The 15,630-nt window shown below is 37.5% G+C and overlaps 1 protein-coding gene across 1 annotated transcript; it reads right to left on the bottom strand.

Moving 5' to 3' along the window:
- Positions 1-2,288: 2,288 nt before the first annotated feature.
- Positions 2,289-4,502, bottom strand: LOC122659129 (WAT1-related protein At4g30420-like). Its single transcript, XM_043854276.1, has 7 exons — positions 4,321-4,502; positions 4,173-4,241; positions 3,936-4,052; positions 3,589-3,823; positions 2,885-3,043; positions 2,625-2,776; positions 2,289-2,520 (listed from the first exon to the last, which is right to left on the bottom strand). Exons 1-7 carry the CDS (start codon positions 4,500-4,502, stop codon positions 2,289-2,291), a joined length of 1,146 nt encoding a protein of 381 aa, XP_043710211.1.
- Positions 4,503-15,630: the final 11,128 nt, after the last annotated feature.

Here is a 15,630-nt window from a genome sequence, read left to right as displayed (position 1 = left end):
TGATGATATCGCAGCTCTGTTTGTCCTCTTATCTATGCTTGCTTCCAACGATAATGATGCAAATCAGATGGTAGAAGAAGACCACATTGTTAACGTTCATGAGAGAGAGAGAGAGTTTGAAAGGGAGAGTGATTAAAGAGAGACAGGGGATTTCAAGAGGGAGAGTGAAACGAGAAAGAGCTTGAGATTTCTGTGCTGAGTACAGAGAGCGAGAATCATTAGAGAGAGGTAGGAATTTCGAAAGAGAGAGTGAGGGAGAGCGATAGGAGACAGAGGGTGTTTCATATGTTAGGGGTTCTACACTTCTCACGCAGAAGTGTAGATGTGGAAGAGGAAGGGTTTTTCACGGAATAGCGGGAATGAAAAATAAAAACCATTCCCGCCCACATAAAACCAATTACCGCGTAATCCAAAAAAAATAAAATAATATAAAGGGCAGGAGATTGCTACTTGGTTGCATGGTCCCTATACCAACATCTGGGCTAATGGTAGAGTATACATGGGTATCTACCAAAAAGGGTAAGAGCGTCATTTTCACGGTGTCCTATGAGAGGGTATACGGGCGCACCAAGCAGGGATCTTTTTCCCTAATATAACTATGGGAAAAAAGATCTCCACTTGGGGGTGTTTCCTACGCCCTCTCACAGGAAACCATGAAATGACACCTTTGCCCCCTTAATGATACTCAGACGTGCTCCCCCATTGGCCCAACCGCTTTAGAGACCATGCGACCAAGTAGAGATCTATTACCCAATAAGTACTTGGGGGGGGGGGGGGAAGAACTCTATCAGGAAGTGTGGCCTAGGCCAACACTCCCATGAGTTTAAGGGTGTTAAACGGTCTGGATTCAGTTAAAAGGGTCCAAATCAGTTTAAATCATTTAATTAAACGGTCTCAATTTTGAAACCATAAGCAAACCATTTATTAAATGGTTTTAAGGTTCCAGTTTTAAATGGTTTGGTTTGGTTTCAGTAAATGGTATCTATTTGATTTTGGCATATTAATTTATGTATATTTAAGGGTGTTAAATGGTTCGGTTTGGTTTTAACACCCTTAAATGCTGACATGTGAGTACATTTTTTTATTATTAGGAAAAGTGTTACAAATCAATAAGGTTATGAATATGAAAATTGATTTGTATAATATGAACATCAAATCAATTTTCCTATTCAAGTGAATTAAAATGTATTTATCGAATACTTTTTCACTATATGCAAGTTATGAATGTAAGATATCATTATGGTTCAAACCCGAAAATATATTAACCAAATATTGAAAAAACCAAAATTAACAGAAATTGTATCTTGACCGAAAACTTATGTCTCTTAACGGTTTGGTTTTGGTCTCACTCATTCCGACACCGAAAGTCATCCAGCCCGAATCGACCATTGACAACCCTATTCGTGCGTATGCTATCAAAAAGTGGGGAAAAGGTTGGTGTGGGTATTGGGAAGCAAAATCTTATTTTAGAGACAGAACACTTTCTGTCCCAAACAAAATTTTTTATAATAGAGACAGAATATTTTTTGTCCCAAAGAAAAGGTTTATAATAAGGACGGAAATTTGGACCGTCCTAACGAAATGTTTATAATAGGGACGGAAATTTCAACGTCCCAACAATATGTTTTTAATAGAGACAGAATAATAGCCGTCGCAAATAAAATTATTATTATAGGGATAAAATTAGCACCGTCTCAAATAAATTTGTTGTTGTGGAGACAAAAACTTTCCGTCTCAAATAAAACTAGAATAGTAGGGACGGAACGTTCCGTCTCTAACTTACCCAGGCTAACCTATACATGGCACGGACAAGATATCCGTTTCTATTAAATTTTTTTGGGACGGAGAAGTTATCTGTCCCAATTATGTACTTGGTTTATAGGGACGGAGATGGTTTTCCAACGCAAATATATGTTTTATTCGAGACGAATAATAAAATCCGTCCCTAGTACACATTTTATGGGACGGATAGCTTGTCCGTCCCAAGATAACTAATCTTTTCTATTGTTTGGGACGGAAATTACATTACCGTCGCTATTAATTTTTATTAGGGACAAAAATATTTTTCCGTCTCTAAAATGCGTCGCTAATACCCTTTTTTGTTGTAGTGATAGGAGTTAATTAGGGACCAAAATGGGTGATTGACCCTTGCAATCTTGTATAAATTGGCACACTTGTATCTATGGAAACACACGAATTCCAATCCCATCTTCTTTGGGTTATACATTTAATAGTACATGAAAAAGCCCCTCCTCCCCCCTCAAGGATCAAATAAACAAATTGATCCACTATTGGGTCCTTGGAATTTCATTATTCACATCAGATGGATTACCATGAGCCAAAAGGGGCTCCTCCAAATCTGATTTACCATTCTCTTTCAAGGGTTCATCAATCAAGATTGTCACTGTATTCATTGTATCGTGTATTGGGCCCACCTCTTCTTTGATTTCTTCAAGATCCTTAGCTTTACCCCAAAGCACAATATATAAACCAACCACCACAACAAAAGAACCTGCCAACCTGAATTGAAACAGTAACTCTTTTAGTGGCCTAAAACTAAGGATTCCTTTACCAAAAAAAAAACACTAAGGATGCCAAATAAGAAAACCAAAAGATACTATTACCTTCCAATGAAAAGTTCTTCATGAAGAAAAATACAAGCGAAAATGGTAACTATAACAGTCAAAAGAGGATTGAACATCGCCGCGAAGAGAGGTCCTCTTTTTTGAATACACCATGACTGAACAGAAAAAGTAACTGCAGATGCTACGATTCCCTGTAAACCAACCATTCCAGTTTCATGCATGTTTATAGATTTAGTTTATACCCTTAAAGAACAGTGACCAACACTTGAACTGTTGTAGATAACAAAAGTACTACTTACAGCATAGATGCAAGATGAGATCTCAGAAATAGAATGTAGATTCCATGCACTTGGGTTTGGTTCTAAGAAGAAAGCAAGTGTTGCTGATTGTAGTGTTGACAAGAAGCACATCCAAGCACACAATGATAAGTGGTCAGGATAGCAAGCAGACATTGGGACCTGTTATTAGACCATAAAGAGCATGTTAGTGATCCATATTGTTAATAGGAACCAGATATCGGACCCGGTTCAGAGCGCCCACCCGGGGCAGCAGCCCGTTACCCATGAGAAGGAGAGAGAAAGAGGGTCTGACCGACTCCCCCTCCTCTCCTGCCCACTCTGATTATGACTCTGCAAGGTGGGGGGGGGGGGGGGGCTTGAGTGATTATATAAACACCTCCAAAAACCCTAAGGCCCCACAACCTGAGTTTAATTAATTCTCTCCTCTCACTCTTGTTCTCCAAGTATTTTGTGTTCTTTGTGGGATTCCATCTTTTCCTTAGAATTAATGGTGTGAAGTTCTCTGTGGAGAAGCTTGCGAGATATCTAGAGATTGCAAAAGATTGTGCATGTCAATGGTACTAGTAATCAAAAAGCTTGGTTCTTGATCTCTTTCGCTACCTTCCCATATCCGTTCAGGTTAGATCCGAACTATATCCATGGGATTATTAATTTAACTTACACAAATAACTAAATAAATTGAAATTTTTTGGATGGCTAAATACCTGTAAAATCAGAAAAAATGACCAGCAACAACTGCTTCCAAAGAGAAGGAGACAACCCATTAGCCAATTCTCACCACCTCCTGAACTCAGAGATAGGTCTTGGAATGGGAATATTGAAGTATTTAGGATCTTTGGGCCTCTTAGCAATGCCATGGAAACAGCTCCACCAACACAGACTGCTGTCCCTACTGCCTTAGCCATGCTTCTCAGGCTTCTAATATTCAGTTTCTCTAATCTGATCAGTTTATAGAACATGCATAACAATGAGTTAGTTACTAACTAGAAGTTATGTATGTATTAGAGGATGCATATATGCATGGATGGGTTTTGATGGACTAATTAATTACCCTACAACAGTTGCCATCAGATATGTGATTCCGGGAAGCAGATTTGACATGGCACTTCCTGTTGATGGTGAGGCCAGATAAAGACCTTCAAAAAATATGTTCTGATAGATTGCCACACTGTAAATAAACCCAAAACAACACCAACCATCCAAATTAATCACAACATAGAAGATCCAAAACCACAAATTAAAAAAACCAATTAAAACTTGAATGTTATAGATTCCTGTACAAACATACCCAATAAGAGAAGCAATAAAAATCAAAGAAAAGCTTCTCAATCCCATAGAACTCCTGTTTGTCTTTTTCCTGCCAACAAAACAAAAACAATTCAGATTTGGGACGAGAGAGAGGGTGGAGAGAGAGAGAGAGGGAGAGACCCACCCACCTGTTAGAGAAATAAGCTACAGGTGCTATGACCAAAGTAGCTATTGCTTGCCTGTAAACAACAAAAACCTTGGGGCTCAGTCCCTCCAAAAGGGCAGCTCTGGTGAAGAGATGTAGACCTGCATAGGTAAACTGCAGTAACACCATGGCCATCGTTGGCATGTAATCTTCTAAACGACCCATATCTTCTATGTCTTCTTTTACTTACCAACAAATGATCGAAACCTCCTCTTCTAAGTTTACCAACTCAATAATGACCAACACATAAGTTTATTACAAATATATATATATAAATATAGCTATAGAGAGAGAGAGAGAGAGAGAGAGATGTAGAAGATACTTGTTACATGGCTGCATGTTGCACATATCCTTATATAATTCTAAGCTGACAATTCTTGGTTCACATTGACAATATACATTTTTAAACTGATGATGAAGAAGAAGAAGGAGGAAGTTTATTTTTATGAATTTCCACTTGCACGTGTTTTGTGTTGAACAGTTTATGACTTGTGAGGCCTTTATATATTTTTGGTCATGTTGCATTTTTTCTTTTTGTCAAATATAGAGTTGTTCTATGGTAGAAGATACTTTTTACAGGGTATGTCCTTAATTATATAATTCTAAGCCGACAATTTTTGGTTCCCACTTACAATATACATTTTTATATTGAAGTCAAAGTTCATCTTTACGGCTGCTAGCGATCACATGCGGATCAGCAAAAATTCTAATAAGAAGGAGAAGTTTGGAGAGCTGCATCCAAATCAAATGTGATCAAATCTAATATTTCATGTGATATAATTGCTTTACAAGAAAAGAGTTTCTATCCACGAATTGTTTGGACGGCATTATTAATGCCTCAATTATATAATTCTTTATTTACTTATAAATTTCAGCTCATATGGTAAAAAAAAAGTCAAATAAATAACAAAGAATAATCTTCAATAAATTTAAGGTGTGTAATGTACGGTCTCTGTGCCTAAACATAAGGCCGCATGAAATGACCGTCGTACTCCCATGAAAAATAGAAAATCTCTAAGAGTGTGACGATCATTTTACGCAACCCTATGTCTGAACGTAGTAGGGACCACGCACCGTACACATACACGATCAGGTAGCATTTGATCTCCTTCCCATAAATTTATCATCCGGTGTTTATGGCCATTGATGCTTATGGCCCCATCAGTGACAATGCTGGACGCTTGCTGAGATGGACAACATAAGTCACAGGATCTGAGAGAGAACTGATGCCCTAGATGCTGCGGGTAACACCACTTTTGTTAATGGGAAGGTAGTGTATAGTTTAATTCTTCCTTTATCCAGCCCACTCTGTCTGTTGTTATTTAATTGTAGCTTCTCTTTTTTCCCGGGGGGTGGGGGTCTTTAATTGTAATTCGTTATTGGTGTTTCCTTGCAATCTGTTCTTAGGGCTTTGCTATAGGGTAGGCTGCTTTGGTATCACAATTATTTTTTAAATATTATATTTAAAGTAGTTTTTTTTTTTTTTTTTTTCCTCTTTTTAGACAGTCTGAGATTTTGACTACTGCAAGCTCAAGACTTTAAGGTATTTCTTACATAAATTATCAGTTTTTTTTTTTTGTTCTTCCTTTTAGATAATTTTATATACCAATGAATCATCCTTCAAATCCTATACTCTACACATATGACACATTCAGCATTTGACCCCCATGACACATCCCATCCCTTGTTCAGGGTCAAACCTGAAATTTCTATGCACATTCACTTTTGTTGATCTCACTCTGTGGACCATTTGCCAATATTTCATCTAACCTAGCGTGGATCATTTTTTTCGTATTAGATTATTTTATATACCAATAAATTACTAATAAATATGTATTCTGTCATGTAAGATTTTCTTCAATGCCACTGATTCACCATGCTACTATTTATTTAAAAGAACACCATGACTTTTTTTTTTTTTATGGAAACCTTACCAAAAAAAAAAAGACCTTTTTTTATGGAAAAAAGTTATATTAAAAACTTACAAAGAATTCAAATTTGGTACTTGATCTAATACATCTCCTGAGGTAAGACTTCTACGAGAATGGTTTGCTAAAATATAGGGAAGGGAAGCAGTTCTTCTATCAACTTTATTAATACAGACTGATCTAACACCATGACTTTTTCATTCATTTTCTACTATAATGTCAATTTGAATCCTTTGAACTTCTAATTTCCATTTTCTACTATTGATCCCTTCACTAGGAAGGATTGCTATGGTATCAAGGCTCTACAATCTTAAACAAGGCTGATGAAATTCAAGGACCAAGGTAATGTCATTTAAGTATATTTTTCCTTTAACCATGATTTGTTACTTCTTCTATTTCTACGAGTATGTGAGTCCAATATTGTTATATTCATAGTTGTCACGGCGGTTAGGCGATCCAAGGCGGTGAAGAGGGTCAAAGTTTAAGACGACACCAACTAGGCGAACAAGACTTCCAAGGCGCCCGCCTAGGAGACCAAGGCACCCAAGTTAACTAAGGCGCCTGGACGCCTAGGCGGCGCCTCACCTATGGTTATATTAAACATACTGTTTGTTTGTGAATAATTTAGTCTTCAATGATATCTATAACAGAAGGAAGATAAACAACGTGGACATGGAATGGGAATAAGGCAGACAACGACTTCTATAAGATTTTTTTTTTTTTTGATAATAACGAATATATATATATATAAAGATTAAGTAAAGTTTTTGTACACAAAGGAGTGCCCATGGGTACAAGTAAACAAAGAGAAAAATTCACAAAAAGCTATATTTTCCTTATAAGTGACTTCTATAAGATGATTGGTGCTTCTCCTTTAATGTTCTATTCCCCATTTTATCCTTTGTTTTATTTATTTTCCTATAAGGTTGAAGAGTGCATAATGGAAGCATGGTCATGGTTCTCACGGACACTTTGAGAGATGATTTTGTAATAAACATACCAAAAAGTCTCTATATGTGATCAAGTTTACCATCTGCTTCTTTTACTAACAACTATTTGTGGCCACTTAAGTTCTCCTTTGGTTAGAAATGAGTTTTGCTTGGTTTGTAGTACAATGAAATGAGTTGTTCAATTCTTTAATGGAGATGGATATAACATAGATAATCTTGGGGAGAGATCAAACTGTTAGGAAGTGTTCTCTTGGATGAGTTTGTATATTTATTTATTTTCTGATATCCACTTGGAAATCAATCAGAAATTGAAATAGAAATCATATCAAAACTACCTTAAAATTATACGGAAAATTGTATTGTATTATCCTATTTTTTCCTGTTTTGTAGTTTCTAGCGTTCTCAAATTTGATTGCGACTCTACATTGCTATGATGTTTTTTGCCAGTGGTAGGATATTTTATAGAATTATGTAGTTTATGCATAATTGTGTTTTGACTAAGTTTCCCTCCAACCATAGAGGATGGTTCGCCCACAATCCTAGGGTTCACAAACCCTATAAGGTTTTAGTACCTTTCCAAACCTCTTGATCGAAACCCTTTCTACTGTGGGTGGAGGAAAACTTGATCCTTTATTTTTATGTAGTATATGCATAATTGTTCCATTAATTCAGCAATCTATACATTTATTACCTAATACCTCTGCCTAAAATGTTCATTCTATTTCATTGTTGTTGACCACAACCAATTCTTCGCTGATATACATTCTTTGGCATTTTTTAAATCTCAAGTCAGTAATTTAGCTTACGGTACTAGATTTGTAAACATGGAAACACTTTTACCAAATGCAAATTGATTGGATGTTGGTAAATGACGAATATTTGTTCAATTGTTCGACTTTAATTTGTTAAATCCCACAACATTTAGTAGTGCATTTTCTTTAACAAATATAAATTTATTTAAATTATTTAACCAGTAAATAAGTTTGAAGATGATATATTATCAAGGTTGTACATATTTTTATCTGTGAATTCAAAAAGTTGATAGGACTATCTGACCGAATTCGATCCATTTACATCCCTATTCTTATCGGCCAGCTGTGGATTAGTTCAAAACATACTCTCTAAGGCACCATGTTTGTCCTTAGGTGGCGCAAGAGATGCTCTTATTATAATATGACGATGTATGCTCGATGGCTACCCATCACGAGTCATGACCGCTACGTACAACACCCAATGGCAAAACCTTCTCGAACCTCGGAGGATAAGACCGATGGTCGTTTGTGGGTATGAGTACTACTGTTGCCTACAATACCTGGCCCATAGTCTCACATAAGGCCCATTATAGATCTTCAGATCCATTTAGCCCATCTAGAAAAGGTATGTGACTATGTTGGGTGCTCTTCCTTTGGGGTATGTTATCCCTCATCCAGGCCCATTATAGATCTTCAGATCCATTTAGCCCATGTAGCAAAGGTATGTGACTATGTTGGGTGCTCTTCCTTTGGGGTATGTTATCCCTCATCCAGGCCCATGCGAAAATGTGTTGGATGCACCCATAAATTCAGCTGGGCCGATCGAGGGGCGCTTTTACTCTCGTCATGATGGGTTGGTTATGCCCATTTTGTTCTAATTAGGACACTCCTTTTGGTTTTGACTTTGGGGAGTGTTGGGGTCCCAATCTAATTATGTTTGGACCTCTCTCCCACGGCCCTCTGATGAGCATTATTGCCCATTTCTCTCGATCTCGCTCATAATAATTGTTTGATACTGTGATTCTTACTTAACCTTTTTAAAAAAATCTTCCTTGTGCCTGACTTGTGTCTATGGTGACCCTTTAATCTGATCATCAGTCCATTTTGTGGCGTAAATTAGATTAACTCGAGAGTTTGATCAATTGCTTGCCCTTGGCTCTGTGTTGAGATTTTAATGAAGTCCTCGCCTCGATGAGGAGGGTGCCATAAGTGTTTTTGTCAAATATATAATTCTATGTACTTAGGCTAGTAGTGAATGTGTAATAATAGATAGCCATAATCGTACTCTTTGCTTGCCTTTTTTGTTTTTCATTTAATGAAATTTATTTTGCTACATTTCAAGTCAAATCAGGGCTTTGAGATTTAATGGCTTAATTATCAGTCAAAATATATTTTCCAATTTCATTAGAGGATACTATTGGTGCAGATATGTTGTTTCTCTAGCTCAATGGCTCTTTTATACATGTGATCATATGCTTAGACGTTTTAATGAGATCATTATAATTGTGCTTATCCATCCCCAAACAAGAAAACCCTTGTGAGATGAACCATTTCCGCCCACAATAACTTATACATGATTATTTACAAGATTATTGCGAATGGTTTAGTACGTTAACCCTCGTAAGTCTATTTTGAATTCAATTATTAGCCCATGCCAATCTGATTTTATCCCTTTGCGAGGACCATCTATGACAATGTGTATATAGCCCTTGAGGTGCTACATCATATGAAGACCACCTCAAAGCTGATAGCCCTCAAGTTAGACCTTTCAAAAAGGCCAATGATAAAGTAGATCGAGTTGGCCTTTCTAGAGCTCGTGCTCTACAAATTAAATTTGGCTTTCATCATACTTGGACCAATTGAATTGGATAATGCAGTGTGTGACAACTTTATGTTATCACATCAAGTTTTAAACCCATTGTCACATCAATTCCATATTTTTCTTCTCTCTCAAAAGTCTGAGATCCATTTTTATATTCTTTACTCCCCACGGCCAAGTATGTATATTATTTTATCAAAAAAAAAAAAAAAAAAGGCAAGTATATATATTGTTTGTTTTATGAATCATCTGTGTAGTGGAAACAGAGATGAGTTGTTACACAAAAAGACTAAAATGAGGAGTGTGACTAGAAGAGATGGTCACAAGCCCTTAAAATTAGGGATTTGCATTAATTGTATGGCGCTTAGCACATTGCCTTGGGCCCTTGGCAGTTGGGGGATAAAGGAAATCTCCATTGGTGAGAGGGAGTTAGATTGGTTGTCATGATACAAGCAACTAATAGCTAGGGGGTGTAAATGAGGAGTCTTGCTCGCTTTCTGATGCTGTTTCTTCATCCTCTTCTTTAGTGAGCATTTTCTTCCCCGTCCTCTCTCTCTCTCTCTCCCACCCCTCAAAAAAAACAAAGAATTGAGATTTTAGCAGCATAGCAGATCAAAAGTGTTGAAGTTGTCATATGGAAGGGGATGGAATTAGATGCCTTCTTGGTTCAATTGGTTTGATTCAAACTAGTTGTCTTTTGAACCAGTCATTTTAAAAATAGAGTAACCATTGGGCATTTTAAAACATCAGGGAGAGAAGGGAGGGTAAAAGTTCACTTTATTTAGGGGGAGGGGGGGGGGGGAAAAACAAAAACACTGTTAATTAGTGGAGTTTTAATAAATATATGCCAAGTGTAGGGGAGTGATAGTAATTGCCCCCACCCTACCCTTTTTTGTAGTCTTCTAGATACTAACTAGGAATGTCAATTTAATGGATCAAACCAAAATTTTCCTACCCTTTTTGTAGGGGTGTCAATGGGTCGGGTTGGGCCGGGCTGTCTAAACCCGACCACGATCCTAGAGGCCTTAACCTAAACCCGACCCGACCCACCCGGCAGGGCCAAGAAACCCTCAACCACGACCCGACCCGCCAGGGTTTTCCCTAACCTGACCTGACCCGACCATAGCGTCAAACTATGAAGAAGACATAGCCCTATCCGTTACCTTGGGCGGCGCTTGGCGTACGAGCTTGAGCTCCGCGATACATAAATATGGGGAGTGGGAATTCCATGATCCACAACACCATCTCCATTTTCAATATTTTCTCAAATCTCAAATTTCCATCTTTAGTGAATGAAGAAAGAAAGATCGACCGAAATGGGTGCTCTGAATCATATCTCCGAAATCTTTGATTTCTCTCATAGGAGTAGTAATAGCAAGAAGCTCAAGAAGAACTAGCAATTGCAAGTATAAACTACTTAATTAGCTACTCTGCTCTCTTCTTCTTCTTCTTCTTCTTCTTCTTCTTCTTTGGTCTCTATAAATTGGTTGTTAATTAAAAGGGAACTACTCTGTTTTGTAACAAACGGTGGAGATAAAGGTGAGGATAGACGTGAAGGGTGTGAGAGGAGAGTGAAGAAATCGTGGAAAGGATGAAAGGAGTGACGCAAGTGGATGTGGATCCCAAGAAGAACAAGTCGATGGTGATTGGGTACGTGGATCCAAAGAAGGTATTGCATCGGGTACAACATCGGACGGAAAGAAGGTGGAGTTCGCCTTACGCTCCATACTAAATGGTAGCCCTATCGGGGTCGGTCGGCCGCAGGCTGGGCTAAGCCAGTCTTATCCCGAACCCGACCGACCCGACAGGCCAGCCAAAATCTCAACCTCCCAGCCCTTCGGCTGGCGCGAAGTCGAAGTCCGGTCGGCGCTCGGAGCGGTTCAGGCCAGCCGGGCATTATTGACACCCCTACTTTTTGTAGTCTTCTAGATACTAACTAGGAATGTCAATTTAATGGACCAAACCAAAATTTGGCCCAGTTTTAGCCATATCAAGCCCATATGTCCTTGGGGCATAACCAGCCCCTCCCCTCCCCTCTTAAAGGGATTCTTATTGACACCCTTCAAGGTTCCATTTGGTTACAAGGGGAATTGAAAAGAAAGAAAGTGAAACATTTTAAATCTAAAAAGAAAACTGTATGATTGCATAAACTACTTAAAATTTTATTTTTTTTTATCATATTTAGTAATGATATTTTTTTGCTGTAATTTTTATGTACTTTTAAAATCTAAAAAATTTAAATGCAAAGTAAAGTGAAATTTAATAAACCCATATAGAATGATTTGGGATTAATGACATAACCTTGTGGGATAATGATTACAAAGGTTTCTTTACTGGGTTTGAAAATTTCCTTCCCTTCAATTCCCCTTGCTATCAAACCTATTCAAAACCATTTTGTATGCTTAACTTAAGAACATTTGGAAATAAGACAAAGAGTGCCAAAATAAAAATTAGCATATTCTAGAGGCAAAAGTTATCATGTACGGTCGTGCATTGAATAAAATTAATTGGCATAAATACCCATCCCGTGTATGAATACCTTCTCCTATTCTAAATACACCTATCGAGGTGTCAATCAGACAGTCCCAAAATTGTATATTAAAATTTGAATCCAAATTGATGAGCAAAACCATCTCTTTCCTAGTTTTATCATGGGGGTATTGAAGGAGGATCGGATTAAATTGAAAAGCATAACCCCTTTTAAAGTGTATTCATGTCTAAAGGTATTTTTTTGGGCCTCAAGAAATATGGAGGAGATATGCAACAGTGCCTCAATTCTAGAAAGCAGAAATTAGTAAACAATCAAAACCATTGGGTTGAGAATGACAGTTAACCTCCTACTTTCCATGGACCGGAAAAACCTCCAAATTTCCGTTAGCAGAAACTGTGTTTTCCACTTCAATTGCCATTTTTAGTTCCTAACTTTACATCAAACTTCGTATTCTTCTCTCTTTAAGAGTTTCACACCAAGACCCTTGTTTTTTTTTCTCTTTTGTGTCCAATCTGTTGTGTCCCTCTTCCATCCCAGGATTCAGATCAAAGAGCAAGAAGCTTTACTATTTGATGATTTCCACTTGATACTGAACAGAGCTAGTAACTATTGGAGCTTCAATTAACATTGGCAATGGCTGATACAGATAAAATCCCTTGGATTGCCTACATAAGCATCATTGATGGCATACTTGGGTTTCTTCTGGTTTTTATTCTATTCAGTAACTCCCCCACCTGCTGTTTTTTAGAATGTTGGTGGCTCACCCTCTTACAAATTGGTTTTATCTTTCTTGCACTCATTGGAATACTTGCAGGTTTTTCGGGTCCCCATCAGATTCTAGTGACCTACTTCCTTATGAAGCTTGGCCTGATTCTGGGGTTCACCATTTTTGTTCTAACTTTATGGAAGGTTAGAGAAGGGAATTGGGCTCAATTTTAAGATTGGCTCCATGAAACAGACCTTTGCCAGGATGAAATCTCTGCTTTCTCTTTTTATCCAATTTTCATTGCTTGTTGCAAAGAACCAGACTCCTGCAACTCCTCCAACTCGAAGAACAGCTCTTTTCATATTCCAAACTGCAATTCGTGGAGCACAAATTTGACGATCTTATGTTATGAGTGTCAATCATGTAGGGAAGCTGTACACAGTGCCTACATATTGAATGGGAAGTCCTCAGCCATACTTTGTACCACTTATCTGGGGATTTTTGTATCATTGTACATGGTTCAGGTCTTTCTCTACTGGAAGCGAAAAAAAGAACGCACTTCTACCAGGGTAGCTCCATCAAATATTTGATCAAACTTAGATGTTTCAAATGAAAGTCATAGACTTTAATTTATATATATATATATGTAGTTGATTGATTACTCTGAAATATATACAGTTATCTGCTTTGTTATATTCATAGCGAAGATTTTCTTACTGATCTATCTCATCATCTCCAAAACATCGAAAAGATATTTTCATCTTCACAGATTTTTGGTTTTCTGGTTTGATTGATGTTCTTTAACTGAGTAGGGGATGTGCTTGGATTTCCTTCTACTGTCCCAAATTTCATTTTCCAATGGTCAAAGGCACTCGGGCAGGGGTAAGGCGATTATTTTTCATCTTACTATGTCTTGGTAGTAGGGTGGGCTGCTCGACAGTAGAGGATCTAAACTCAGGGAGACGGGTGAAGGGAGGGGGTGTCAGTGTATTGGGCTTTTTGTTTGGGCTGAACCCACCAATTTCATTAATTGTGTTAAGATATAGACACGCCCAACATTCTAAGCCCATTCCACTTATTATCTGTGTGGGTGAGGGCGGCTAACAATTTCAGGTATCGAGAAAATTAGTGCTGCCTCTATTGGCACCGCTTGTGGATGCATGGTTCGTAATCTCGGATAGTCGAATTGCCGATGTCGGCTGGTTGGATCAGTATCGGTCGAGGCAGATCCCGAATCTTGACCGATCTGATATCGATTTAATGGTATGGAAAAGGGTAAAAAGATAATAAAAATTGATTTTTGCTAAAAAGCAAGGGTAAATCTGTCCAGTCCAGATCGATGTTGATAGATCCGAATCAGTATCAGATCGGTTTTGGCCTTAACCGATCCCGGGATTAAGAACCATGCATGGATGGATGTGGGTGTGTCCCTATGATAGAAGATTTTTTTACACCCATTTTATAAATCTAATTTCAACTTGAACAAAATAAAAAATAAAAGAAATGGTTAAAAAGTGTGTTTAAAGTTTCATAAAATTATAAAAAAATTTCATTTTACTTCAATATAATGGGAAAATATTCCTGCTAGGCTACGTGGAGCCTGTGTCTAAACATAAGAGCACCTGAAATTATCTCCCCGCTTTCCGTGAAATAAAAAAATCCCACCCATGTTGATGCCCGCACACACTCTCATTGGTCCGACACTAGTGCAGGGGTCACATAGCCAGCCACGATCTCTTGCCCTAATATAATATAGTACCATTCTATGTAACTGAATATAATTTGAAGCAAGACTTAAAAATTTAAAATAGATAATAAAGGGAAACTGTTATTTACAGTGCCTCATCACGAAAGCTTTTTCTTGGCAGTCTCGAGTCTACCTGATGCTCTATTATTTCTTTACAATTGCAAAGCTGCCTCAAAGTTGACTTTTACTTTTGTAATCTCAAAGTTGCCCCATTATTTCTTTACAATTGCAAAGCTGCCTCAAAATTGACTTTTACTTTTCTAATCTCAAAGTTGCCCCATTGTTTACTATAGTTTTAAAGTAGTGTTGGACTCACACAGAGAGAGAGAGATCTGTTTCAAAATTGACAAAAGTTTGATTTGATATTTTTTCTGGGTTAGAACTTTGATGTGCTTCAAGAAAAAATTGAGGTCCACTTTTAATTGTGGGTTTAATTAATAAGGTTAAAACAGTATTTCTAACCCCTTTTCCTTTTCCACTCCAACTTAATCATTTAATTTGGAAAAAAAAAAATTTGTATCTGTTAACCATGGGTGAAGAGGATCCCACCAGAATAATACCCAAAATACAACCACCAAAAGTGGTGGATAAAGATATTCTCTCTTTACCATGGGTAAAAAACATAATTTTTGAGTTATTTTGAGGACCTCTAAATATATTTTCATTATTAAAAAAAAAAAAAAAAAAAAAGCACCAACTAGATCCAGTACAATGCAATAAAAGTTCAATGTGGTGCCACATCCAAACCTAAGAACAAGAGGGTGAGGCTCTTTTTGGCTCCATTTGCACAGCATTCAAAACTTGAAACTAGACTCTCTTCCTTCTGTATCTAAATTTGAATAGCTCTAAACAACTTTGGGCTAAGATAGAACTTAAACTAGCTTCCTTATATAACAAAGG

The sequence above is a fragment of the Telopea speciosissima genome, chromosome 4, assembly GCF_018873765.1.
Source record: "Telopea speciosissima isolate NSW1024214 ecotype Mountain lineage chromosome 4, Tspe_v1, whole genome shotgun sequence".
Classification (NCBI taxonomy): domain Eukaryota; kingdom Viridiplantae; phylum Streptophyta; class Magnoliopsida; order Proteales; family Proteaceae; genus Telopea; species Telopea speciosissima.
The sequence above is the reverse complement of the archived record's forward strand: the minus strand, read 5'-3'. Positions and strand labels throughout refer to the sequence as shown.

Coding starts and splice junctions, on each gene's coding strand:
- LOC122659129 (XM_043854276.1), bottom strand. CDS start 4,502: ATGGGTCGTTTAGAAGATTACATGCCAACGATGGCCATGGTGTTACTG. Junction 4,242..4,320: donor GTAGCTTATTTCTCTAACAG/GTGGGTGGGTCT, acceptor TTTTGTTGGCAG/GAAAAAGACAAACAGGAGTT. Junction 2,777..2,884: donor TCTCATCTTGCATCTATGCT/GTAAGTAGTACT, acceptor GTTGGTTTACAG/GGAATCGTAGCATCTGCAGT.